Genomic DNA, 25,452 nt, shown 5'->3' on the forward strand with positions numbered 1-25,452 from the left:
GAAAAGGCAGGGAACTGTAGAGAGGATGACATTTCTTGAATGTGTGAAGGCAGCAGCCCTTCATCATGGTATGAAAAGGCTGCCTATGGTGGGAGATACAGATAAGATTTTTTTTTCCTCTTAAGAGAGGGGTGAAATTTCATTTTACACTAATTTTTTCACTCACCAGATAACATTCACTCTCTGGAAGAAAAGCACCTTCATTTTGAAGTATTTTGAAGTAAAATAGATGTATCTTTATACATTTTAGTGGTTTACAATTTAAAATCCTAACATCCGATATAAGTGGGTGAGTAAACAGCTGCTGCACATGCTTATTGACAATTCTTTTTCCCCTTTAAAAGGAAACAAGAGCATGTCCTCCACACTAATTACGTTCTGAGCATAACTGCTGGAATGGAAGCACTTTTCTATTCCTATTAACATATTTAAAATGCACAGGGTCAAATTCTCAGAAGGGAATTATAACTAAACGTGGAAGGATTTATCACACTTCATTTCTCAGGTGCCCACTATTAGATGTGTTAATTTTACAGCCCACACATATACACAGAAAAGTCTATTTCACCACCCTGGAGGCCAGTTCCCTCCTGTTGCTATAAAACAGGTTTAGTTCTATTAACTTCAATAAAAATGTAAATGCCAGCAGAGATGGTGATGCCGTTGTCAGTGGCTCACGTTCAAAAGCTATTGCTTCTTGTCCTCTGATGTCTCGGAATTTGTTTGCTGTTTGCATTCCCAGCTCTCTGTCTTTTGTTAGGACACTTCAATTTTACCCTAGCTCTCTCAAAGCTAGAGCAGAGGACAACTATAAGTAGCACAGTGGCTAATGATGTAACTTGTCTCAAGCTGAAATGACATTCAGCTGTTGATGCACTCAGAGGTGAAAAGAAAATCCAAGGCTGCACAAGACATATTACAGGAACATGGAATGTGACAAGCATGAACCAGGGGAAGCTAGACATAGTAAAACAAGAAATGGAACATATAAACATTGCAATAGTTGTTTGATTGATGGCTATAGTGGACAGGAATGGGACATTTTGAGCCAAATAATCAAATAGCTTTAGTCGAAGGCTTTCATGGCCGGCACCAGTTGTTTGTGGGTTTTTTCGGGTTATGTGGTCAGTTTCTAGAAGAGTTTCTTCTCTGACATTTCACCAGCATCTGTGGCTGGCATCTTCAGAGAGCTTGCCGGAAAAGTTGTGTGTGTGTGTAATACACACTACATACACTGTGTGAGCCTGGGAATGCAGGAGTGATTTGTATGTGTATTGTTCTGTGCTGATGGCCGCTCTGGCTGGGAGGCTAAGCAAAGAGGATTTGTGTCTGCTAATTGGTGATCATATCTGCTGGGAAAGCCCCTGACTCTGAGTGGTTTCCCATTTGCTTTGCTGAGTCCTCATTTTGCTATTCCTCAGGACTAGTAGCCAAATTTGTAGATTCAATGGCTTCCCTGTGCATCCTGACATGGTAGTGGTTGGCATGGTCGAGAATTTCAGTGTTTCAAACAGTATCCCAACATCTGGATAATTTCAAACCGGAAAGAAGAAACCCTTAAAGTGAACACGAAAACCCCAGACTCACACAGTATATAATCCCAACTTTTCCAGCCAAGTATTCTCGGAAGATGCAGCCACAGATGCTGGCGAAACGTCAGGAAGAAACTCTCTTGAACATGTCCACATAACCCGAAAAACCCACAAAAAAAATACTAGCTTTACTCAGAAATGAAAATCTAAGAAAAAATGGGGTGGCATTAATAAGAAGAAGAGCTGTAGCAAGAGCAGTCAAAAGATATAATGCAAAGTCTGAAAGAATAATATAATTAAGACTCCAAGGAAACCACATGAAGCTTTATGCTCCAACTATAGAGGCAAAGAAGAAATTGAATGATTCTGTGCTGGAGTCCAGAAGGAAGTTGATCACACATCAAAACAGGCCTTGTTGTTAATCATAGGTGACTGGAATGCAAAAGAGAGCATATAATAGAAGATTATAGAAATTTGGCCCAGGATGAAGAATGAAGCAGGAGAGCAAATGAAGCAAGGCCAACAATTTGTCATCGCAAAAACAGTCTTCAAGCAAACCAAGACACAGCTAACTGTATAGGGACACACCTGAAACCAATATAGAAAAAAAAAAGACTGCAAAATTGGAAACAGAAGATGGATAAGCCCCATTGTTTCTGCAAAAACAAGACCAGAGCAAATTGTGGCAGAGACCACGAACTGCTAAGATAAAAAATTAGAGTAAAACTAAAGAATATTAAACCAACCATTGTGCCAAAACAGAACTTGAAGAAAATTCTTATAGAATTCAAAGATAATATAAAAAACAAATTTGCACTATTAATTGACTGGAGAGCTGTGGACTGAAGCCAGGGACATTGTCAGGGAAGTATGCAAAGACACCTTTGAGTCAGAACGAAGAGAAGTCTCAATGGATGACAAATGAAACTCTTCAAGCAATGGAGGACAAATGAGAAGCAAAAGTAAAGGTGGCAGAATCCGGAATGAAATGGTTTAATAACTTGTGTGCAAGGGACAGGAGAACTACTATAATAACACTGCAGAAAAGAGAAGATGACAACAAATGAGGGATAACAAGAGACCCCTCCCAAAAGATTCAAAGAATAAAGGGAAATTTCAAGAGTGGGGATGCCCTATGATTAGCAGGGTAACACATTACTTGACCAGTTGGAAATAATAGCCAATGGAAACGATACACGAGAACTATGGCCTGTTACAGACCGCCAAAATAAAGCTGCTTTGAGTCACAGTGGAGGTATGGTGTTTCAATGATGCATGTGTCCTAAGAGTCCAGAAGCCGCACCAAGCCATGCTCCAGTCCTTAGGGCTGGAGCGTGGCTTTGGTGGCGCTCTGGACTTTAGGATGCATGCATCATTGAAAACATACCTCCACTGGGACTCGAAGCAGCTTTTTTGGCTGTCTGTAACAGGCCTATATAGAGATAAACAGATGAAGATTAATTTGAGGAAGAACCATATAAGAACCTAGAATTTAGACAGTGAAGTGGAAGTTGAACTCAGGACACCGGGGAGAAATAAATCACCAGGAACAAATGGTACCAATAGAGTTGTTTCAAGATGCAGAGACAGATATACTCTAGTTCTAACTAAAATATGTCAACAACTAAGGAAAACAAAAGAATGGTCCACAGATTGGAAACGTTCAATATGCTCAATATGTATACCACTCCTAAGAAAGGTGACACCAGGTATTGCAGCAACCACAGGACCATTGCATAATTCTGATGCAAGCAAAGTGAACTCAAAATGCTACACAAAGCTTTATCATGTAGAGAGAAGAAATGCCAGATGTCCAAGAGGAAGAGGCAGTAGGGATCATTTGCAAGCCTATGTTGGATAATGGAGTGCACCAAAGTATTTCAGAAAAAAATCACCTGTGCTTTATAGCAAAGCTTTTGATTGTGTAGATCATGTAAAGTAGGGCTCACTCTTAATGAAATGGGTGTGCCACAACATTTAATTGTCCTGATGAGTAACCTGTACTCAGGACCAGACGCAGTCAGAGAAGCCATGGTCCTGTGTCTGCAAGACCTATTCAGGGCAATTAATAGGGTGACTTGGAAGCCTCTCATTCATAGATCATTCAGCTGACTTGTTTCTCAGAAACCCATGTTGCCATTATCACAAAAAGTCAGCATGGGTTTTGAAACACACACTGCTTGTCATGACCACCAACAAGGAGGACTCGGAGGACAACGAGGAGGAACCGGAAGAGTGCTAGACCCCAGCCCTGCCTTGCCAGGTCCTAGTTCTGCCCTACCAGATCCTGGGGTTGTTGATGTCTCCTTCAGGGACACTGGATCAGCCTTGTTTCCAGCAAGGGATCCCCCTACCCCCCCAGCGGGGAGATAGAAAGAACAACAGCCAGGTATTGAAGTTCCCAACTTCAGCCAAAGGAGGGCAGAAAGGGAGGGCCTGCGAAGGTCAAGAAGGATAGCTGAGAGGCGTGCATTAATCACCCAACAGCTGCGATAAGGAAGCGGCTCAAGACAAATGTGAGACGCTGACTCCCTTCATCAGAGATTATTGCGTTTTCCATTTAGTGAATGCTGCTGGCTCTGGCTTTCCTGGACTCTTGGCTCTCTAGACCTTTGGCTGCTCTTGAACCTACGACCTTGGAACAGACTCAGCAACCAAACTCTCTGGCATCCTCAACCTCGGACTGAACTGTTATTTGTGACTTCTGAATCTGGACTGGCTTGTGGCTCACCCTATTTGGACAGAGGACAGGGCTGTTGTTCATAAACTGTCGATGTTGGCTGCCCAGCCTTGTTTCCTTTGCTGAGCTGCTTATCAATGTGTGTGTGTGTGCTTTCCCGGACAATGCCAGATTAATCTGATCTTTTTTGATAAAATTACCAGCTTGGTAGACAAAGGGAATGCTGTAGATATGGCATATCTCGATTTCAGTAAGGCCTTTGACAAGGTTCCTGATGACATTCTTGCAAACAAGCTGGTAAAATGTGGGCTAGACAAAGTAACTGTTGCATGGATTTGTAACTGGTTGACCAGCCGAACCCAAAGGGTGCTCAACAATGGCTCCTTTTCATCCTGGAAAGAGGTGACCAGTGGAGTCCCCCAGGGCTCTGTTTTGGGCCCAGTGCTATTCAACATCTTTATCAATTACTTGGATGACAGAATTGGAGGCATCCTCATGAAATTTGTAGATGACACCAAACTAGGAGGAGTAGCTAATACCCCAGAAGACAGGATTAAAATTCAAAATGACCTGAATAGACAAGAAAACTGGGCCAAAGCTAACAAAATGAAATTCAACATGGAGAAATGTAAGGCACTGCACTTAGGGCAGAAAAATGAAATGCATGGATATAGGATGGGGGACACCTGGCTGAACGAGACTACACGTGAAAGGGATCTGGGAATCCAAGTAGACCACAAATTGAATATGAGTCAGCAGTGTGAGGCAGCAGCTAAAAAGGCCAATGAGATTTTAGGCTGCATCAATAGAAGTAGTGTCTAGATCAAGGGAAGTAATAGTGCCACTGTATTCTGCTTTGGTCAGGCCCCACCTGGAATACTGTGTCCAGTTCTGGGCGCCACAATTCAAAAAGGACATTGAGAATCTGGAATGTGTCCAAAGGAGGGCGACTAAAATGGTGAAGGGTCTGGAAACCATGCCCTATGAGGAACGCCTTAGGGAGCTAGGGATGTTTAGCCTGGAGAAGAGAAGGTTAAGAGGGGTTAAGTATTTGAAGGGGTGTCACATTGAGGAGGGAGCGAGCTTGTTTTCTGCTGCTCCAGAGACTACAACACAGAACAATTTTATTATTTATTTAGAGTATTTATACCTTCCTCTTCAGCGAAAAGGCTCTTAGAGCAACTTACAAATTGTTAATTAGACATTTCCCTGCCCTCAGGCTTACAATCTAAAAAGACAAGACACAAAAGAAGGGAATGGCAGTGGGGAAGGGGAATAAGTCCAGCAGATCTTCTCTTTCTGAGGCCTGGACCATGGCAGATGGACTGGAGGGAGGGCCCTTCTTATTTTGGTTAGGCCCGATGGAGCTGGCCTGCCCTTCTTTCCCTCTGGATGATGGTGGATGGAGGGAGGGCCCTTCTTCTTTTCAAGCTAGGCCTGATGGAGCTGGCCTGCCCTTATCTCCCTCTCAATGGATGCAAGCTAAAGGAAAAGAGAGTCCACCTAAACATTAGGAGGAACTTCCTGACAGTAAGAGCTGTTAGACAGTGGAACACACTTCCTTGGAGTGTGGTGGAATCTCCTTCTTTGGAGGTCTTTAAGCAGAGGCTGGATGGCCATCTGTCAAGGATACTTTGATTGTGATTTCCTGCATGGCAGGGGGTTGGACTGGATGGCCCTTGTGGTCTCTTCCAACTTTATGATTGTAGGGTCACCACATGCTGGTCAACATGGTGGGAGGTAACACCACTACCATGCAAAGATTTATCCCTCGCCTAGCATATCCCAACACATAATGAGCACATCTGCTTGTCTGAATCATCCTTTCACAGACACCTTGACGTGTTCTTTGTATGACTTTTTGTCTCCAAAAGTTTGAGCAGCTGGGCAATTCCTTTTTACCCCACTGCATATGGCTGTATCTAAGCCTCACAGGTACTACTGCAGACACTACTGATTTACTGGTTTGCATTTGCCAATTCCCTCCTCACCTTTCAGGTTCAATAATAACACTGCAGTGCTGAGAAACTATGGTTACTGCTGACCACTGTTTGCTTTCAAACCAGAACTGAGAAGCAACAGTTTTGAAATAGTTTTGGGTTGTGGTTGGGAGGCTAACTAACTAAGGTTAGTAGTAACAATGATGTGCTCAGTTCAGATCAAATATGGTTATAGCAAAAAGTAAGTGGAAGTAGTAAGTAAAAGTATGTAGAAGTCTGTAGCACATAAAAAGAGGATGGTGGAGGAAAACATATCAGTCCCTTCCATGTTCTGCATGGATATGCAATGGTTTAAGAATGACAATCCAGCAGAGCTAAACATTTAATTTTTTTCTTTCCTGTCTTGTGTAATAGTGTACTATTTAATATAATATTATCACATCATATATAAATACAATATTATTACATTGTATATTCTTCTCATCTGCCAGCAATAGCCAATTATGTAAACTAAGGGAAAGCATAACATGACTGTGATAACAGCTCATGGATATGCTGTTATATTGCATGTCACCAGGAAAACACAATCAACATGAAGCAGCAACCTTCCACCTTATAGCATCTAGATTAGCCCTAAATTTACTGGTTCAGATAAAATCAATACAGTGGTACCCCGGGATACGAAATGACCGCGTTACGAAATTTCCGGGATACGAAAAAATTAGATAGGAAAAAACTGTTCCGGGTTACATTTTTTTTCCAGCTTACGAAAAATTTTTTGGTGCTTTTCGGCGCTTTTTCGCACGAAATCGCGGCTTTCCAGCGCTAGCGGCTATGGCTTTTTCGGGTTGCGAAATCTTTCGGGTTACGAATGGCGCCGCGGAACGAATTAAATTCGTAACCCGGGGTACCACTGTATCAGCGACATATACATATTTTTTAGCAACAGGTTAAATGAAGCAGAAGCAACAAGAAGTGGTTTGCTATTGATGGGAAGCTGGGTAGCAGAGTGCACAGGACCTCATACAGCCAAGTCATCCACCTGAGCAATACTTAGGCTGACCATATGTGCAGCTTTAAATGGGACAGTACTATTTTAAAAAAAATATTTTCAGACTGTCCCGTTTTAATATGTCAATTTTGTCCTGTTTTCAAGAGAAATGCCATTAAGTTGCAAAAATGGTTTGAAGATCCCTGTTTAAAATTGTGGTTGTAAAAATTTTTTGTCATGGAGTGAGAGAAGTTTTAAGACTGATATTTTTTCTTAAATCCCATGGAGTGGCAATAGATGCATCTAAGAAGTCTTTCTATTCTGCATCTATTGCGTCTGCGAAGTCTCATCTAGCAGAGCTGTTCAGGGTGGTAAAGGACTTGACTCAAATGCCCCCCACCTTGAACTCCTTTTATTAGAACCAACAAAAGCCTGCTGTGATGCTTTCAATAACCACTTCACAGACAAAATCTCTCAGATAAGAACTGACTTGGACGCCGGCCTTATGACAGAGGTGATAGTAGAGGTATCTAGCACATCTGCCTATACTGTTATTCTGGATCAATCTGAGTCGGTTAGTAGTGAAAATGTGGACAAGCTCCTTGGTTGTATGAAAAAGACGACCTGCTCACTCGACCCTTGCCCATCTTGGTTGGCTGTCCAGGGGGGAGATACCATCAAGTTGTTGTTAAAAAACATGGTCAATACATCTTTTATAGAATGCTGTCTTCCATCCTGCCTTAAACAGGGTGGGGTTAAACTATTGCAAAAAAAAAAAAGCCTTCCCTTTACCCCCTGGACAGAAACAATTACAGGCCGGTCTCCGTTTTACCATTCTTAGATAAGGTAATTAAGAGGGCAGTTGTCATTCAACTCCCAGCAGTCTTGGAAGAAATGGATTTTCTAGATCCATTTCAAACTGGATTTAGGACAGGATATGGAGTTGAGACCACCATGGTCACCTTAGTCAATGATCTCCATCTGGGCATCGACAGGGGAAATGTGACCCTGCTGGTGTTCTTGGACCTCTCTGTGGCCCTCAATACCTTCTGGAATGTCTAAGAGTTAGGAATCGGGGGTACTTTACTCCAGTGTCTCCGATCCTACCTCTTGGGCAGATTCCAGATGGTGTCGCTTGGGGATAGTTGTTCGGCCAAGAGGGAGCTCAAGTCGGGCATCCCTCAAGGCGCAATTCTGTCCCCAATGCTGTTCAACATTTACATGAAGCCGCTGGGTGAGATCATCTGAAGACATGGGGCAAGGTGTTATCAGTACGCTGATGACACGCAAATATATTTCTCTATGTCTCAGACTGATGCAGTGACTAAGGCTGGCATCTCTCCTCTGAATGCCTGTCTTAATTCGGTAATGGACTGGATGAGGGAAAACAAACTCAAGTTGAATCCAGGTAAGATGTAGGTACTTACAATAGGGACCCATAATCCGGGAATGGAGTTATGTCAGCCAGTTCTGGATGGGGTCACACTTCCCCTGAAGGACTCTGTCCGCAGCTTGGGGGTGCTCCTGGACTCGTCACGTCAACTGACAGCTCAGGTCAGTGATGGCGAACCTATGGCACGTGTGCCAGAGGTGGCACTCAGAACCCTCTCTGTGGGCACACATGCTGTCGCCCTAGCACAGAGTTTGCCAGAGGTTCTTACTAGAAAGCTAGAGGGACGTGGTACTTTGCAATAAATAAGTGGGGTGTGGGTTGCAGTTTGGGCACTCGGTCTGTAAAAGGTTCACCATCACTGGCTCAGGTGGATGCAACGTACTTGCTATAATCTTTGGCTGATATGCCAGTTGCACCCCATCCTGGAGCAGGGAGACCTTGAAACATTAGTACATGTGCTGGTAACCTCTCAACTCGACTTCTGCAACACACTCTACATAGGGCTACCATTGTTCCAAGTTCAGAAATTTCAATTGGTACAAAACATGACAGTCAGGGTGGTTACAGGCACATCTAGAACTGCCCATATTACACCTGTTCTAAAATCTCTCCACTGGCTCCTATCAGTTTCCGGGCAAGGTACATGGTGTTGGTTCTAACCTTTAAAGCCCTACATGACTTGGGTCCTGACTACTTGCGGGAGCACCTCCTTCCATAAAATCCTCCCCGCACACTTTGGTCCACTGAGAAGAATCTGCTACAACCTAAGAAGACCAGACTCTCTGCAATGACCCAGAGGACAGAGGACCTTCTCATCAGCTGCTCCCAGGTTCTGGAACGACCTGCCAGACGAGATCTGCCATATTACCACCCTGGAGGCCTTTAAAAATGCTATTAAGACGTATCTCTTCCAGCAGGCCTTCCCAGACTAGGTTAGATCCATTAGACTTGCCTCCCCCCTCTATTGATACTGACACCAAAATTGATTGATAACATCAACCCCCCTCCACTCCTCTAGAGGAAGATTAATTTCTCATGCTGATCTGCCCAAAATTTTTAATGTATTCCTATTGGATAGTTTTAAATTTTTTGATGTTTAATCTTTTTTTAATATAGCTTGATTACTGTTTTTATCACTGGTGGGAGGGTTGGGGTTTTGGGATTTTAAACTGTAATTTTTAATTGTTTGATGTTTTATTTATACTGTTGGAATCTGCTTTGATTCCTTCTGAAAAAGTGGAATACAAATAAATATTATTATTATTTGCTGAGTATGATTACTTCATGGTATGATCATGGTGAAATAAAGTCCCCCTCTAAGTCTACCTAAATTTTTGTGTGAGTTCTGTCACTGAAGAATAATTGCTAGCTCAATATGTTCATGCAGTATAGTTTGTTATCTTCTTACTTTTTTACAAATATGGAATATTACATGACCTCATCCTGTTTTTGCCATCCCAATGCCCATTTTTGTCTCAAGGATATATGATCAACCTAGCAACACTGGAGCTGTGGCCACTGAGCAACCACATGAGAATGGAAGACACCCATTCCATTGTGATCCTTGTTTTGGGATCAATATTGGAACATGGTCAGCAATATTGACAGGCAGATGTAACACCTCTGCTGTGCCAGGGTACAGGCATGAGAGGGTCTTTCCTCCTAAGCCCAACCTTCAACACTCCTTTTCTGTCTCTGTGGACAACATTTCCATTCAACCAGTCCAGCAAGCCCGCAGTCTTGGCTTTATCTTTGACTCTTCTCTGTCGTGTATCCCTCAGATCCAGACCACTGCCAAGGCTTGTAGATTCTTTTTTGTACAATATTGCCAAAATCCGACCATATCTCTCCGCCTCTACTGCCAAGATCCTGGTCCATGCCCTAGTGATCTCACGACTTGATTACTGTAATGTCCTCCTGGCTGGGCTTCCTTTTTCTCACCTCCGTCCTTTAATCTCTGTCCAGCATTCAGCTGCACGCATTATCACTTCCACCCACCGCTCTGACCACATTTCTCCTGTGTTGGCATCCCTTCACTGGCTCCCTCTCCCTTTCCGCATTCAGTATAAGCTCCTGCTGTCGACATTCAAAGCCCTCCATGGACTGGCCCCTCCTTACTTATCAGACCTTCTTTCTCTTCACCTTCCCACCAGGGCCCTCCGTTCTGGTAGTCAAGGGTTCCTGTCTCAGCCCAGGATTTCCTCTGCCCCATCCCGGATTCGCCCCTTTTCACTTGCTGCCCCTCACTCCTGGAACCTTCTTCCTCCACAAGCAAGAGCCATCACTTCTTTAACCAGCTTCAAAACGGAGCTGAAAACCATCCTATTCAGAGAAGCTTTCCCAGGCATCGCATAATTGTCGCTTACTATCTGATGTTCTGTTGTTGGCTGTTTATCGATCCATTTCCTGTATTCCTATGTACTGTATATGTATTATCCTATTTGTGATTATGTATTTTCTCTGGATAATGATTAACCATCCATTATGAAGCCTTGCCCTCCCTCCAGTCCATCTGCCTTGGTCCAGACCTCGGAGGTTGAGAGGAACTGCTGGACCTCTTACCCTTTCCCTCCACCACTCCCTTCTCCTTCTGTGTCTTGTCTTTTTAGATTGTAAGCCTGAGGGCAGGGAACCGTCTAACTAAAAAGATTGCATGTACAGTGCTGTGTAAATTTACAGCGCTTCATAAATAAAGGTTAATAATAATAATAATAATAATACAATCTGAGACATGGGCCATACCTATTATGGGCAGAGAGACTTAAGTTTGCTGTATCTTACACAATCTCCATAATTTTGTCTCTGTTCCTCTTCCCTGTGTTGTATTTATGCTGCTTGCCCATTTTTCGGGATTTGCCACTACCGTGGTGCTATTCCTTTTCTTTCTCATGAATCTTATGTTCACCAGCCTTAGAGTGGCTGTGGCAGCCACAATGCTTGTAGTTGTTAACAGTGGTGCCCTCTTGTGTTATTTCCATGGACTCACATAGAAATGAGACTGACTGGCTTGAGGTGGTGCACATTGTGATCCATCGGGGGCCATCTTAGTGGTTGGCTGGGGGGGGGGGGGGGAAGTAATAACCAGTGTAGCTACCAAACATCAGTGAACAAAAGGATGAAAATGGTATAAAAGCTTCTTGCTTCAACTAAGCTGGCATCTACAAGTTGTCACATTATTTCCAAAAGATGTGACTTTGGCTAGACCAAAAAGCAAATAAGGTAACTTCAGAAACATATAGGGTGAAACAGAATGTTGTTTTTCCAAGCATTTTCCTAGATAATGTGGCAGGCGTACAAAACATAAGCTCTCCAACCAACTGTGAAACACAAATGCCAGAATTAATCACTTAATGCCCTTTGCATTAGGATAAAGCATGCAGTTTAAAATACAACAGAGCACTTTTAAACGAGGAACTGCTGAATGCTGGGGGGGGGGGGATATAGCAATCTCCTACATCCCAGCAATAAACGAAAAAGAACGCTTAACTTGTAAAGATTCGTAGATCTGATGAGAATAATAATGGCTAGCAGTTTAATAATGTTCTGAGATCAGGATGTTTTTTTAAAAGAAGCAAATTGATAAAAACCCCATTAAAAGAGTCTTGGCAAATGTGGGCCCCTATGAGAGAGAAACTCTGCACAGCTAGCAGTACTAGTAACTAAAACATACCTTGTCATCACTATGATTTCTCTTCACCTTCAGTGTGCAAACATAACAAAATTACTTACAATGACAGTGAACAAAAGTATTTTTGAGAGTAAAATTGAGAGTAAAATACATTCTCACCCAGTTTAGGGGAGAATGCCCATGTATTATGTTATAGCATTTACAATTATAACTACTTTTCTTGCACAAGATAGATTAAGGTGACATATAGGGCATCCCCAAGTCTCTTATTCAGACACTGCTCAAAGCCCAGATGCTTCCATTTCATTTAAAGATTTATTTTCCAACTTGACCCAGATGAAAATCAACTGAACCCAATACTAGCAGTGGGGCATACCAAATAGATAATACCTTTTATTAGATGCAAGATTTTTGAGTTTGTGTGGAAATTTAAACGACAGCAAACAATTGACATAGGAAGATATTACTTGAAAGCATGAACTTATTTTTGTCTCTTACTCACCACATGGTTCTGAGTGACATGGCACAAGAACAAAGCATTTAAGGAACTCATCTCTTGATGGACATAAAGATTCCTAGAAAGTGCAGACAAGAAGGCAGTTCTCCCAACTGCTCTGAATTTCTAAAGCTGCTCTCTGCTTTTGGAGTTTATACCACAACTCAGGCAAATGGACTGCCAGTTTTGCAATATGACATTTGAGAGAAATGGAAGAAGATTGTATTGGCAATATACACTGCTAGCTTTGAGGATGTTTCTTCTATGTGAGCATGAGAGATTCAATGTGATTGATAATGCCCCTTCCCCCATTTTTAAAACCCACAGATATTTTTCTTAGCAAGCAAAATCCATCTTCCATTTTTATTATTAGTTTTTCACATCACAACCCATGGCACTTGACACTCAGCTGAAATCTCCAGTATTTAAGATAATGTCATATCACGCAACAGTGTGGAACAATATTGCAAAGGTGATTCCCAGCCCTCCACCCCCACCCCTTAATACTGTCAGATGCCAAAAGTGAACAATCTGAAATTCAGAGGTTAGTATGCAATTAGCTTTCTCCAGTTTTTTGTATGAGATGTTGAGTAGCAGGAGCAACACAAGGAAAGAAAGAAGGGGGAGGGGAAGACAATCATTACATCATAAGCAGACTATATTTAAACATATGATTAAAACAGCTGCCAGTAACTAAAAGTACAATTTTAAAAAAATTCACCAGTTTCAAAATCCATGGGATTCTGATGAACTTCCATCCCTCTTTTAATTAAAACTACAGTCCCCAACTGTGTGTAAATGGATTTCAGCTTTCAGCAATTTCATTTGAAGAGGTTAGTGGCTGGGGCAGCAGTGTGCCCAGAAAGTAAAATCCTTCACTGAACACAATCTGCATTTGTAACCCCAGAAGGTTGGCTTTAGGATTTCTAACAGCACTCTGGTCCATGTGTGAGTCTGGGAACATGTGTACAAGTTTATTATCACACATTTCTCCTGCCATTTATTTCTCCAGAGGAGCATAATTCAGGAGCTTCTCAATCAGATCAACATGGGCAAGCAGCATTCGCCGGCAGCAGTATCTCTTCAGCCCCAGAGCATCCAAAGCATCACTAAAAACAAACAGAAACAGGAGAGTTTAAAAAAAAAAGGACAGCAGCACATTAAACCAGACTTTATCCATGGACAAGGACAAAATGCAAGGTCTTGTTCATAAAGTAGGAAGAAGAAACATAGAATTGATGCTAGGGGAAGAGGGCTCTATATGGACCTTCAGTGGAAGGTGCCTATATTTTCCCCCCCCCCCCCCCCCCCCCCCCGGGTATGTCCTGAGAACCAAATGAATAAAGTTACTTTCTCTGGAGAGCTCTCATGAGAAAAGCAGAAGCCTTAAGAAAAAGGATATGAGGCTGAAAATACTCAGAGGATGAAGTGGTACCCAAAAGTACACACATGCTGGTGATAGTGACAGTGGTAAAGTCTTAAAATACAACAAGATTACAAAGCACTCTAAAGCAGTGGCTTTCCCTATGGGAAAAGAAAGATGCCATCTTCCTTCTGAAGCCTGGCATAGGGAGGAGCTATGTTCTGTTTATATGGTGTTTCTTTAATGTGGCTAATATATGAATCAATCTAATGATGCAGTGATTCTGACCTAATGTGCTCAGTATGGCAAAGGGGCTCAACTGAAGGGCAGCTCCGCGCTGCCCATCTTTGCCCTGAGTCAGTGCTGCAACAGCCTCACGCTGCAGCACTGACATGCTGCCAAAAAAGAAGCTGCCTAGAGCGGCTTCTTTTTTGTGGTGCCGCAAACAGGAAAGGGCGCTGCCATTATGCCACTTCCTGCCAGTGATGCCTAGACGCTACGTGGTGCTTGCATCATCATGGTGGCCCCTGTGTGGACAGGAGGCCACCATGATGGTGCAAGTATTCCTTATTAGGGTTTGAGATTCCATATTAGGGTTCGGGAGTATGCAGTTGCTGTGTGCTCCCAAACCCTAATTTTGGCCCAAGGACAGCGCTTTCCACCCGTCTGTACAGGGCCAAACCTAGGGCTACCACCCCAAAGGTAGGGTTGTGATGTAATGCCATGACCTGTGGATAAGTCGAGGGAGGCTCCTTCAGTGTGTGTGTGTGTGTGTGTGCGCGCGCATATAGCAAGAGGGATTCTAATTGAGGCTTTTTGCTTCAGTGTTTCAACTTTGGTTTCACCCTTGACTCCCCAGACAGCAGCAGCCAGTGCCTTGGCCAGCGGGAGGAGGACTCTGCTTGTTGTTTAACATCAATCAACCACCAAGGACTCATTCTGCTTGGCTCAAGAGAAAAAGAAACTCTCTCCCGACTGCATGGGGAAATCTGAAAGAGCTGCTATGACATCACCATACTGACTCATAAAGAAGTTGACCTGGGATTCTGAGGTCAATTTTTGGGCATACATTTTTAGACTTAACTCTCTTCTAAGATTTGATTTCTAGCAGTTAAGAGTTTTTAGTTAAAGTATATTGTTGGATCTACCCTTTTGCCTTCAGTCCCACCACCACTGGAATACTGTCTCCAAGAACTTTTCTGAAACTGAATTTGGACCTTGGGCTAAAAGAGGTTCTTTACCCTTGCTGTAAGTGAACCGTACACTCCAGATCCTGCATAACAGAGGGTTGGAGTAGATGGCCTCCCAAATCCTTGAAAACCCTGATTCTGTTTCATGCTTACTTTACAGCCTCTTTCCAGACTCAGTACTTCAAATAAATAGATATAATCTCATTTTATAACATAAAAAGAGGATAAAACAAACACATCTCTGACCCAAAGCAGCTTGCAGTCTAAAAATAGAGAAGAGACCAAAGGAATCTGCAAATGAAACAAGAATATGCAACTGATATACAAATCAAGAACGGAACTGCAGAAACTAAGGCTAAAAAGAGAATTGGAAGGATGCATGAGTATCCAGAACAAACAGCAGAAACACAGAATAAAGATCTTGGTTCTTTAATACAAGAAAATCATAAGACATTTTAATTCGGGGTAGTTGCTGTAGAACAATGGGAACAAATACCAAATTCAAAAGGTCAGGATGAATTAGCACTAAATACTGTATGCACAATAGCAGGAAAGAACATAACTTATCAGGAATCTAGAAGTAAAGCAAAGAAAAGAAAGTACACTCTTACCCCGGGATACGAATGCGCCGCGTTACGAAATTTCCGGGTTACGAAAAAAAAATAATACAAAATAATTCCGGGTTACGAAGGTTTTTCCGGCTTGCGAAAAAAGTTTTGGTGCTTTTCGGCGCCATTTTGCACGGAATCGCGGCTTTTCCCCATTAGCGCCTATGGCAATTCGGCTTGCGAAAGACTTCCGGGTTACGAAAATGGCGGCGGAACGAATTAATTTCGTAACCCGGGGGACGAGTGTAGTTGATAACTACAATGACAAAATATAGAATCACAGAGTTGGAAGACACCACAAGGGCCATCCAGTCCAACCCCTGCCATATAGGAACTCTCAGTCAAAGCATCCCCGACAGATGGCCATCCAGCCTCTGCTTAAATACCTCCAAGGAAAGAGACTCCACTACACTCCGAGGGAATTTGTTCCACTTTCGAACAGCCCTTACTGTTAGGAAGTTCCTCCTAATGTTGAGGTGGAATCTCTTTTCCTGCTGTTTACATCCATTGCTCTGGGTCCTATTCTCTGGAGCAGCAGAAAACAAGCTTGCTCCCTCCTCAATATAACATCCCTTCAAGTATTTAAACAGGGCTATCATATCACCTCTTAACCTTCTCTTCTCCAGACTAAACATCCCCAGCTCCTTGAGTCTTTCCTCATAGGGCATGGTTTCAAGACCCTTCATCATTTTAGTCGCCCCCCTTTGAACACGCTTCAGTTTCTCCACATCCTTTTTGAATTGTGGTGCCCAGAACTTGACGCAATATTCCAATTGGGGCCTGAACAAAGCAGAATAGAGTGGCACTATTACTTCTCTTGATCTAGACACTATACTTCTATTGATGCAGCCTAAAATCGCATTGGGCTTTTTAGCTGCCTCATCGCACTGTTGACTCGTGTTCAACTTGTGGTCTACTTGGACTCCTAGATCCCTTTCACATGTAGTTTCATTCAGCCAGGTGTCACACATCCTATATCTATGCATTTTGTTTTTCCACCCTAAGTGCAGTACCTTACATTTCTCCATATTGAATTTAATTTTGTTAGCTTTGGCCCAGCTTTCTAGTCTATTCAGGTCATTTTGAATTTTGATTCTGTCTTCTGGGGTACAGTATTAGCTACTTCTCCTAGTTTGGTGTCATCTGCAAATTTGATAAGTATGCCCCAAATTCTGTCATCCAAGTCACTGGTAAAGAAGTTGAACAGCACTGGGCCCAGAACAGAGCCCTGTGGGACCCCACTGGTCACTTCTCTCCAGGATGAAAAGGAGACATTGTTGAGCACCCTTTGGGTTTGGCCAGTCAATCCATGTAACATTTACTTTGTCTAGCCCACATTTTACCAGCTTGTTTGCAAGAATGTCATGGGGAACTTTGTCAAAGGCCTTACTGAAATCAAGATATACTATATCTATGGCATTACCTTCATCTATCAAGCTGGTAATTTTATCAAAAAAAGAGATCAGATTAATCTGGCATGACTTCTTTCTCTGAAATACATGTTGACTTTTAGTGAAATTGTTTTTTTAAAATAATAATAATAATAATAATAATAATAATTCAAGTTTGGTATATGTGCCCAGCTACTAAAGTGCTTAATTTATAATGAATATGTGCATCCAAAAGTACAGTTGATTGTATCTGTTCCTGAACCTTTTACTGTATATGTAATAGGGAGAGAATTTCCTCCTATGTTAGCGTTGTCTCCAAGCACAATACTCTGACCCTATGGTTCAGGGTTATCCATATATATATATATATATATATATGGAGTAAAATCAGACACAAATGAGATGGGTCTAAATTTACTGCTTGCTCTTGGATTTTGCTCTTACGTTTCTATGTCAGACTGCGGTCTGCTTCTTGGTCACTCTGGAGTAGGGGTGAGCAATGGTAGGAACTAGGAGGTTGCCAACAAATATGGAAAACAAAAGAATAGCCCACAGATTTGAAAGGAGGTCAGGGATAGTAGTAAGTATTGGACTATTTCATTATTTTCTCAATGCTCGTGATCTACAAGATCATGAATGTGTGGAGTGAGAAATACCAGCTGTGTAAGCTGGGTTCAGAAAAAGAAGGGCCACTAGGGATCATAGTGAAAACGCACTGAACAATGGAATGTACCAAAGGCTTTCAGGAGAAAATCAACCTGTACTTTATAGATTACTGCAAAATGTTTCACTGTGTAGATCATGAGAAATAAAGTTATGCTCTAAAAGAAATGGGAGTGCCATAACATCTGACGGTCCTGATACGTAACCTATACTGTGGGCAACAGACCAACGTCAGGACACAATATGGAGAAAAATGATGGCGGCTGATTGATGAAGTATCAAACAAGGCTGCATTTTATCAGCCTGTTTAATTTATATGTATAACATATCAGATGGAAAGCAGGATTTGACTCGGAGGAAGCAGGTGTAAAAACTGGGGGAAGGAATATTAATAAGTTTAAGATATGCAGATGACACCATATTACTCACAGAAAATAAAGTTGGAACGGCTACTGATGAAAGTTAAGGAAGAATGTGCAAAAGCAGGGTTATAGCTGAACATTAAGAAAAAAATGACTAAATGTTAAATAATGACTAAAGTTACATAACTTTAAAGTAAGTATGGAAGACACTGAAATAGTTCAAGATTTCCTATACCTTGGCTCAGTCATTAACCAAAACTGATACCATAGTCAAGAAATCAGAAGAAGAATAAGACTTAAAAAGGCACCTATGGAGGAACTAAAAGACAAACAGGCTTTAGAACAAATCAAGTCTGAACTCTCATTAGAAGTGAAGACTAAAGAAGTGAAGTGACTAAAATGATTTTGGACATATCATGTGATGATGTGATCAGTTATGACAATTAATCAGGGGTAGGCAACCTTTTTGAGCCGGGGGCCTGGTTGGTTTCCCCAAGACAACTGGGGGGGGGGGGGGGCCAAAAAGTAAATATTAAGGTATTTAAATAATATAGGACAACATTTTCAAATGTAGGACAACATTTTTAAAAAATGGAGGACATGCGAAAAATTTGATGATTTTTAAAAAATGTGAATATAAATGCATGTTTCTTAGACGTGATCAAAATGGAGGACGTTTGGGCATTACTCCTAGACAGATGGCAGAAATATACTTCCCTTTCTGGCCAACCCCCCCTCCCCCATTCCAAACAGCACATTTGGGCATTGAACATGGCTTTACTTAACATGGCAATCTCTTGCACATTTCAGAGGCTTATTGCATAACCAAACTCTTTGGGTTTCACACTGAACATGGGTTCACATGGCTATGCATATTTAACATGTCAAGGTGGTCTCACAAGAAGTGATTTGCCCTCGGGTTCAAATGTACTTCTCAGAAGTGTGTACTTGGTCAAGGGACTGTGGTTTTTCTTCACTGCGCATGAGTTTGTAAAAATCACAGCAACTTACATTGGCCGTGCCTCTGAAGCTGGCTCATATCAATATCATCATCACCATTCTCCTCCTGCTTCTGCTCCTCTTCTTCTTCCTCCTCCTCCTCCTCCTTCCTTCCTCTTTCCTTCTCCCCACGCGGCTGCACTCGGGGCCTTTGCCCCCCCTTGCCCACCGCCAAAGTCCCTGTGCACTTCCGCGAGAGGCCAAAGGCCCCGCGGGGCCTTTGGCGGCGGCAATCGGCAACAGGACCGAGCAGGGGCCAGTCGCAACAGCTTGGCGGGCCGCATGTGGCCCACGGGCCGTAGGTTGCCGAGCCCTGCAATTAATGCATGGTAAAGTGGAAAGTAGCAGGAAAAGAGGGAGACTGAACTGCAAATAGATCGATTCAACCAAGAAAGCTACAGTCATGACTCTGCAAGATCTGGGTAGCGAAGCTGATGACCCAGGATCTTGGGGGTCTATAATTCATAGGATCACCATAGGTTGATGTTGACGTGACTGTAAACAACAACAAAGGATGCTGCATTGGCTTCCCAGGGGATATGGGAAGGCTATACCCCATAAAAAAACTGAAGTTTTTTTGCACTATGAGGAACTTGTTGTTGTTGTTGTTGTGTGCCTCCAAGTCATTTACGACTTGTAGTGACCCCAAGATGTTTTCATAGGGTCTTCTTGGCAAATTTCTTCAGAAGGGGTTTGCCATTGCCATCCTCTGAATTTGCGAGTGTGTGACTTGCCCAAAGTCATCCAGTGAGTTTTTATGCTTGAGCACAGACTTGAACCCTGATTTCCAGAATCACAGTCCAACATTCAGAGCACTACGCCATGCTGGCTCTCTCCTGTGAGGCGCATGGGTGGCCAATATCACCATGTCTTTGGACTGCTGGGGGCCATTTTAGCCTGAAGAATTTTCTTTTTTTTTCTCAATAAGAAGTTGGGAAAGGACATTCTTTCTATCTAAAAGGGCCTTGGGAAGGGAAATGTGTCAAAACTGTCTCTTATATCCCATGGGGGACACTCTTGGACAAAAATATTTTTGAAAGATTTTAAAAAAAATTCTTTGGCCCCTGGGAACCACAAAAGTAGTTCTGTGGGTTGCATTTCCCCTGATCTATAACAGTTAGGTTGAGTGATGGTTTTGGAGATTTTCTCATAAGGACACAATCATTTCCAAGATCAGGCCTTGATATTCACCCTCTAGCTGAGACAAGCAGCTTCTCTGGCCTCAGCCCTGACCTTTTGGGTCAGAATTCCATTAGTTTCTGTCCCCTGGATTTCAGCTGGGATTAATTAGATAGAATTCATATCGCTGGGTTGCTGGCCTGTTCGAGCAGATGACATTTAAAATAAGGCAAGATTTTCCAAAGTTTATTAAAGTCTACTTTGACACATAAGAAAAGAATACATTCCACATCTGAAAATTCTGCTCATGATCTCTTCCACAATGGTAGACATGGGGAGAGTAGGTTTCAATGTTCATGATGAGTCTAAAATAATTAACATTCAGTCTGAGATGTGAACCTCTTATAGATCAAGTAGCCAAAATTATAAAACAGAAATAGTGAGATGATGAATGTATGATAGTGCCTCTTGACTAAGAGGACTCTAGCATAAGAACTCGATTCCCAAACAGTATGTATGACCTCACAGGTCATTCAAATGGTTTTATATATGTTAAAGGTTGTAAGAACAGCTCATTTTTTATTAATTTTCCAAATATATATTTCACAGGTTGTAATCCTATATATACTTGCATAGGAGTAAATTCCATAGAAATCCAAGAAGCTTACTTCTGAGTCCACATACCACTGCACTATTCATCTCCACAAAAATGGCAAAAAAGGTTTAACAATGAAACAGGTTTAAAAATAAAATCCTCAAACACTGATTTTCAACAGGTCCAGTTTTTAAAACCTCACAGGAGGTACATATATAGCTCACGTAGGCTCTTAAGCAGAAACGAAGGTACTGCTGAATAGTTTCTCCTCCTCAAATATTCTAAATAGTAGTCTGAAGAAACTCAATCTATGTGAGAAGCAGTATTTCCAAATGCTGCAGAAGCTCTGCATACACAGACAAGCAGATTATTCAGTTTACCTACCCCACTTTTTTTTTTGCTACAAATGATTTTAACAATACCTGACATATGAATCTACCCTAAAAATTGTCACAAGGCAGTTAGCTAACGCAGTCAGTTTTGCTGCTAGGAAGAACTCGAACATGTATTTGTCTGCCCACTTGGTTAATGTAAAATAATAATAATAATCATACAATAAACTAGTATCAGATTTATGTCAAAAACATGCATGCATCCAGGTACATTTTTTCATACAACTAATACTAAAATACCGCTTCATCTCTCAATTTAGATTCATAAACCCCAATTCTGTATCTGCAGTTAAAAATCAACAAAGCCATGAAAATCCACTGGGTGACCTTGGGCAAGTCACACACTCTCAACTCCAGAAAACTCCATCCTAGGGTTGCCTTAGGGTTGCCATAAATCAGAAATGACTTGAAGACACCCAACAACATTACTACATCAACTACAAAGGCTAGGGAAAATGTGGAAACGGGAATACACATTAGAGTCTAACTGTTCTTACAATACTCTAACTTTGTTTGATATTTACATTTCACTTTTGTCTGTATGTCTCAATTGTGAAAAGGCACCTGAAGTTCAGCAATGAGAGACTGAGGGCCCATACAGACAGGCCAAAATAAAGCTGCATCGGGTCACATTGGAGATTTGCTGTTTAAATGATACATGCGTCCTAGGAGTCCGGAAGCCGTGCCAAAGCCATGCTCAAGTCCTTAGGATTAGAGTGTGGCTTTGGCGTGGCTTCCAGCCTCTTAGGACGCATGCATCATTTAAACAGGATACCTCCAAAGTGACCCGAAGCAGCTTTATTTTGGCCTGTCTGTACGGGGCTTGAGATAAAAAAAATCTCTCTGTCATCCTACGAACTGCAAATTGAATAATATGGGAAAATAAATGAATTAAATTTGTACACCTCATTATTTCTATGGGTCTCTGTACCGTATTTTCTTCTTGGTTTCCTTTGACTTAGGAGTGTTATATAAATATTTATTTAAAATCTCTATATAAACCTGATGCAAGGTAAAAGAATGCTTTCTCCTGAATAAGCTATATGTAGAATATGGCAACCGAGGCACTGTTTCAGTTATAACTACCTCACAAATCTTGGTTTCCAATCTTGGATCCCCTGATTCTACAACTCCCAGAATTCCTGAATATGCTGGCTGGGGCTTCTGGGAATTTAAGTACAATAAGGCTTGATGGTCATCTGTCAGCAGTGCTGCACGGTAAGGGATTGGAGTGGATGTCCCTTGTCGGCTCTTCCAGCTCTATGATCTGGGAACCCAGTGTTGGGAACTATTGTTCTAGAAAGGCCGTGATGATGACAGAGACTTTATCAATAACTACACCCTTACTGTAGATCTATGTCTCAAAAGACTAATCAAGCAATGTGTTTTTAGATGGAAAACACAATCTTTTTATTCCAAAGAGATATCTGACATTCTTGCCTCCTGTTGTTTTAATCACATGGTGATTTAGAGGTGGGTGTGCAATGCATTTCTTGAACTGTATCTTTTCTCATGGATGGTGTTATGTTGATAGTTTTGTAATTTATATAATTTTCTAAGCTGTTTTGCACTTAACACTGGTCTCAAAAGATAGGATTAAAACTAAAACACCACATATTAACAAACAAAAACGAGTGCAGGATAAAAGTACATACCTTTTCAGGAATGAGCCTTTGGCTTTCCCTGCAGCAAAAATGTTAATGGATACTTAAGAAAACAACTATGAAACAACTATGAAAATGCAAGAGTAAGAAAGGAACGGTTCCTACCCTTCAGTATATTCTGCTTGCAGAAGGCCAAGATATGCTTCCCATTTGTTTCCAACTATTTTGCCACAAGTGAAGCATCTCACAGGAATAATCATTTTACACCTAAGGAAACAATAAAAACAGGAAGATTAAATAGCACATAAAAATCAAGAGATCCAGCATGGCATAGTGGTTTGAGCATTGGACTAGGACCCTGGAGACCAGGGTCTGATTCCCAGCTCATCCATGAAACTCACTGGGTGATTTTGGGCAAGTCACACTCTCTCAGCCTCAGGGGAAAGCAAAGGGAAACCTCCTCAGGCCAATTCTTGCCAACAATAGCCCTGTGATAGGGTTGACTCAGGGTTGACATAAGATGGAAATGACTTGAAGGCTAACAACAACAAAGAAATTTAGAATTTAGTTTACCAAGCACCCAAAGGTAAGTATTTATGTCATCTTCATTTCAGAGGAATTCAGAAGCACAACTGTGTTACTCTGGGTTATCAGTAGGCAAAGGGATTGGGCAGCCCCTTTGATACTAACTGTGCGAAAGATGTTTTAGCATAAGCTTTTGTAGACTTGGTCTAGTTCTTCAGATGTATCCACACACAGCCAAGAACTTTTCCAATTTCCCCTGATCTCCATCAGCTATGGAATGTCAGTGGGGAAAAATGTCTCTTTAACTGTTACTCCAGGTTATTGAATGGCCAACTGTAGCTTATTTCCACATGCGGAAGTATTGTGTTGTGTGGTGCCACAAAAGATGCTAGCCTACATTTGTTAATGGGCTTACCTAGTGCCAAGATGTTTGTGTCAGCAACTATTTTGTGAACAGCCACTGTCGTGGTCAGTACTTCTTCCAGCATTTAAGTGTCCAATTACCTGTATTCTCCAACTGTAGCTATAACTGAAATTCTGAATAATACTTCATGCCCCAGACGATGTGGGCTAGTTCACAAAAGCTTATTCCATTATAAATTTGTTTGTCTTAAGGTGCCACAGGACTGTTGTCGATAACCGAGATGAGGTCGCATTACAAATAAAATCACCGAAGGCACTGGCTTAATGACAGATGTTCAAAATACTGATAAAACATCTCACCCTTTTAGGAGAGTTCAGATTTCAATGGAAGTTCAGTAGTTTTGTTTACTTTGGGCTGGGTTGTAAAACGATAACTTATACCACCAGGATGTCTGTGAGTATTACTAAAATTATGAAACACGCAGCATTCTTTAAGAGTACTCATTGCCATTTTACATAAGGGACACACCATTTTACCATGCCACTGTATTTAATGGGATTTGAGCATCCAAGGATTTTGATATCCAAGAACCAAAGCCCAGTAGGGTCCACTGTACAACAACATGGGTTCTCACTCTTTGCACATTAACCTGTGTGCGAGTGTGTGCCTTCAAGTCACTTCTGACTAAAGCGATCTTATCATCTGGTTTCCTTGGCAAGATTTGTTCAGAGGGGGGTTGCCATGAGAGAGAGTGACTCCATGGGTTTCATGGCTGAGCTGGGAATCAAACCCTGGTCTCCAGAGCTGTAGTCCAACACTCAAACCACTACGCCCCACTGGCTACATTTCACAAAAGATGGCAAATTCTAGCAGGTTAGCTTCATTTTTCTGTCACACAGAAGAATTTGGTGGCAAATCTCTTGATCTTTTGAGGTGCCACAAAGCTCTTGCTTTTCAAAAACTAAGAGGCGCTAACATAGGAGCCAGTGTAGTGTCATGGTTTGCGCATTGGACTACAACTCTGGAGACCAGAGCTCAAATCCCACTCAGTCTAGGAAACCCGCTGGGTGAATCTGTCCAAGTCACACACTCTCAGCCTCAGAAAACCCTGCGACAGGAAGTTTGTGTTCAGAGGAGGTTTGCCACTGCCTTCCTCTGAGGAGGCTGAGAGAGTGTGACTTGCCCCAAGGTCGCCCACTGGGGTTTCTATGGCTGAGCAGGGATGCCAACCCTGGTCTCCAGAGTCATAGAGTCCAGCACTCAAAAACCCCTATGGCTTTGAGATGAACATTTTCTTCAGAGAGAAAATTCAGGGTTGCCCTTGCCTTCCTCTGACGAGGCTGAGAGAGTGTGGCTCCCTTAAGGCCCCCCCCGTGGATTAACACGACCGAGACCGGAATTCGAACCCGGCTCCCCAGAGTCCTAGCCCAACGCTCTAACCACTACGCCACGCGGGCTACCTTTGCATACCTTCGCTGTGGAACCTTCCGAACCGAACTCTCAAGCCTTTCGAACAATGCCGCCGCCAACGTTCCACGCTTTGCATACGCCACGCCCCCTCTCTTTCCCTCTCCCCCTCCCCTCCGGGCTCTACCACTCTAACCCCAAAATAGGGGG

At 42.2% G+C, this 25,452-nt stretch overlaps 3 protein-coding genes across 3 annotated transcripts in view; 1 reads left to right on the plus strand and 2 right to left on the minus strand.

Moving 5' to 3' along the window:
* Nucleotides 1–25,452, minus strand: part of SLC25A22 (solute carrier family 25 member 22) — a 723,963-nt gene that overhangs the window by 461,691 nt on the left and 236,820 nt on the right. The window lies entirely within an intron of this gene.
* POLR2L (RNA polymerase II, I and III subunit L) lies at nt 13,010–25,435 on the minus strand. Its single transcript, XM_042466409.1, has 3 exons — nt 25,306–25,435; nt 23,112–23,213; nt 13,010–13,769 (listed from the first exon to the last, which is right to left on the minus strand). Exons 2-3 carry the CDS (start codon nt 23,204–23,206, stop codon nt 13,661–13,663), a joined length of 204 nt encoding a protein of 67 aa, XP_042322343.1. The 5' UTR covers nt 23,207–23,213; nt 25,306–25,435; the 3' UTR covers nt 13,010–13,660.
* TSPAN4 (tetraspanin 4) overlaps nt 24,692–25,452 on the plus strand; it is a 940,765-nt gene continuing 940,004 nt past the window's right edge. The window contains exon 1 of the mRNA XM_042459276.1: nt 24,692–24,708. Within this exon, the coding sequence (XP_042315210.1) occupies nt 24,692–24,708 (17 nt within the window). The remainder of the gene's footprint in view (nt 24,709–25,452) is intronic.

The sequence above is a fragment of the Sceloporus undulatus genome, chromosome 1 (assembly GCF_019175285.1).
Source record: "Sceloporus undulatus isolate JIND9_A2432 ecotype Alabama chromosome 1, SceUnd_v1.1, whole genome shotgun sequence".
NCBI lineage: Eukaryota > Metazoa > Chordata > Lepidosauria > Squamata > Phrynosomatidae > Sceloporus > Sceloporus undulatus.